Genomic DNA, 2,876 nt, shown 5'->3' with positions numbered 1-2,876 from the left:
CCCCCCCCCCCCCCCCCCCCCCCACTGGAAACCAGTTCTGGGCTCTGGGAAAACCCCAAATGAACACGCACAGCTAACCCCCCCCCCCCGCACCCGTCCTTCCAACATACACACACCTCCAACAAGCACAGCAAATGTCTGTCACCCACTGAGCTGTCTGTGGGGATTACAGCCTCAAGAGTGCAGAAAAAAATTAATAAATTAGGTTTGTGTCTCTTTAATGTGCAGGCAAATCATGTTAATCAGGGTTTACTCCACAGACCGACCAAAAGCGGTGAAGACAATCGGCTCAAACACACACAGCACAGAGTCCAGGCTACAGTGTGATTATGTTGAATAATACGGATGATGCAAAGGGTAACAACACAATGCAGCACTGCTCTGCTTTATGAGGGAATACATCATTGATATTCTCTAACTATCACTTCAATAAATGTATTTTTTTAAATGTTAACAAAGACCATTATCTCATTAAAATCCTTGGTTGACACACGTATCACATGTTATGAGCTGGTAGTAATTACTGAACGTGCACCATGCATAATTAACATTTATATCTGGATTTTTTTTAACAATCTCAAAGACAAAAAAATAAATAAAATTATATTGGACAACAGCTAGTTGTCTTAATATTCAGAGCTCAGCAGGGAAATAATTTAAAGTTGTTTGGGGAAGAAAACGTCACTTTCATTATAAATAATAAATAAGATATTAAATCAAATGCTCGGGCTAAGTGAAATATTTGGGTAATGTTGCAGTGGTGTGAGGGTTGCGCACACATGGCTGTGGTAGGTCTATTTTGTCCTTAGATGCGCTGTAGTGTTAGGTTAAGGTTTGATGCAAAACGTAGTTAAAAGTAGTAATAAATACTGTTTTCACAGCACTGACGTCCACGTTACACGGAGCTGAAGTCGTAAAAGTACACGCTATTCACTGCGGTAGCTCTGAGTTATACATTCACAGCAAAGCACGCCCACGCAAAAAAAGCGAAAACTATCTCACAAATAAAGAGTCAACATTATAAAAAAAACACTGCCTAAAGGGGGATGCCTGGCTCACAAAAGCCTGCAACGTGTTTCAGTCAGATATCTATGCTAGCTAGCATCCATTATCGGACAGCTATGAATCCGGTTCGTAAAGCGTGCTGCCCCGGCTGGGGGTTGAGCACGTTTACGAAAACAAAATAACAGGACCATGAATTTGTAAAATACTGAGAGGGGAACGAGACGTTGCATATAAAACGTTTTGTAAAAAAAAAAAAAATGTTAAACATGCTCCACTGGTTGTGTTTAGCTCGCTGTCTAGCCTGCTAGCTTAGCCGTTGTCTGGGGAAGAAAAAAAAAAAAAAGACCACCGTGGGTGAAGTATCGCTTAGCTGTGGGGCTAGCTCACAAAACACTGCAGCAACAGTCAGCTCAGGCAAGTAACGATAACAAAAAACACTCTCACGGAAACACACGTTGAGACAAAGAAACGTCAGTGGTCAAAACACCGCAGTGCAACCAGGCTACAGCACAGGGATTACAATTACTATATGTATTATAATAACTTGTATTCTCTCTTCCAACTCCGCTCCCACAAACCCACAGACCCGAATCTCAGACTCACCCTGTCACAACAGGCGCCATCTTCCACAAACTCTCACCAAAACTCCAATACTCGCGATATCCTTTCTCTCTCCCACCGCCCAACAATCCGCCGAGACAACAGAAGCAGACTGGAGGTGTAGAGACTAGGGAGACGGAGAGAAAGGGGGTGGGTGAGGAAGAGAGAGAGAGAAAAAAAAGGGGGAGGCGGCGGGGGAGAGAGAGAGAGAGGCAGAGGCAGAGAGAGAGAGAGAGAGAGAGAGAGAGAGAGCGAGAGAGAGAGAGTGAGCAGACGCCACAACAACAGGCGTGGGAAACTTCGAAGATCTCGCGAGAGTTGGAAAACTCTCACAATAGGCAAGCACAGAGGGAGCGTCTCCTCTCGCGAGATGTGCGTGAAGTTGTTTATCTTGTGGCGCTGAGATACTATTCCCACGTGTTTACCGGATAATAAATTACAGCACCAATCGGTTTTGGGGGGGAAACGCTCCTGGTGAGGAAACCCTCGGTTTTTCCCAGACTCGCACATATTCTGCAGTGTGCATCCTGTCTCTGCAGTATTCTGCATTAAAAGCTGCATGTAATTACAGCCAACATATCATTTTTTATTCTATACTTCCCAGTAGTATAGACAACAAGCACGATAGGTGATGAGACTTGTGAGGACACGCTGACTCTAAAATGAGAGTGGAAATTAAAGGGTTTTCTGCACACCAAATGTAGAATTCCCTTGGGTAACATTGCAGTTCCTGTTTAGAGTGTGGAAACAATGGTGTGAACACATGTGAATGGGCCATACAGGGCAGATTAGCGCATTGCCATCACATTGGGGAGCCCCATGACCACCCTCCTCACAGCCCAAAGTACAAGGGAGGCTATTATTGAGAATGATCATGCTCGGAAATGTGGCACGGGCTTTGTTGGCCTTTCTGTTTGCCTCGGTTTCTCCCCCAGCCAAGAGTGCATTTGCACACGTTTGTCTTGTTGTATCATCCCCAACCACAAGCGGGTCCTTCTTGTTTACCAGGGAGGGGTCAGAAAGCCGTAAACCTTCATGTAGGTCTGTTGGTTTTGTTGTCTCTGCTGCAGCCTTCATTTAAATCAGTTTGGCATCTTTGTTTCACCTTACAACTGACTTCTTGTGTGGGTGTTTTTTTCCGACTTCAAAGAAAAAGTGAATGCTTCTGAGACCACACCGATGGCAAGTCAATGCTCTTGTTTGTTAGATGTTTGTTAGATGTTTTGTGTGTGTGTGTGTGTGTGTGTGTGTGTGTGTGTGTGTGTGTGTGT

The 2,876-nt window shown here is 44.5% G+C and overlaps 1 protein-coding gene across 2 annotated transcripts in view; it reads right to left on the bottom strand.

The window, feature by feature from the left end:
* The window catches only part of rbpjb (recombination signal binding protein for immunoglobulin kappa J region b), a 36,725-nt gene extending 35,002 nt beyond the window's left edge, over window positions 1-1,723 (bottom strand). Inside the window, exon 1 of one of the 2 annotated variants that reach the window (XM_031850838.1) lies at window positions 1,609-1,723. In XM_031850838.1, the coding sequence (XP_031706698.1) occupies window positions 1,609-1,628 (20 nt within the window). In that variant the 5' untranslated portion in view covers window positions 1,629-1,723. The remainder of the gene's footprint in view (window positions 1-1,608) is intronic. The other variant, XM_031850840.1, reaches the window with a different exon arrangement.
* Between the last annotated feature and the right edge of the window lie 1,153 nt (window positions 1,724-2,876).

Source organism: Anarrhichthys ocellatus, unplaced genomic scaffold (assembly GCF_004355925.1).
Source record: "Anarrhichthys ocellatus isolate YVR2014 unplaced genomic scaffold, GSC_Weel_1.0 scaffold11, whole genome shotgun sequence".
In the NCBI taxonomy this organism is placed as follows: Eukaryota; Metazoa; Chordata; class Actinopteri; order Perciformes; family Anarhichadidae; genus Anarrhichthys; species Anarrhichthys ocellatus.
This window is presented reverse-complemented; position numbering and strand designations above follow the sequence as displayed.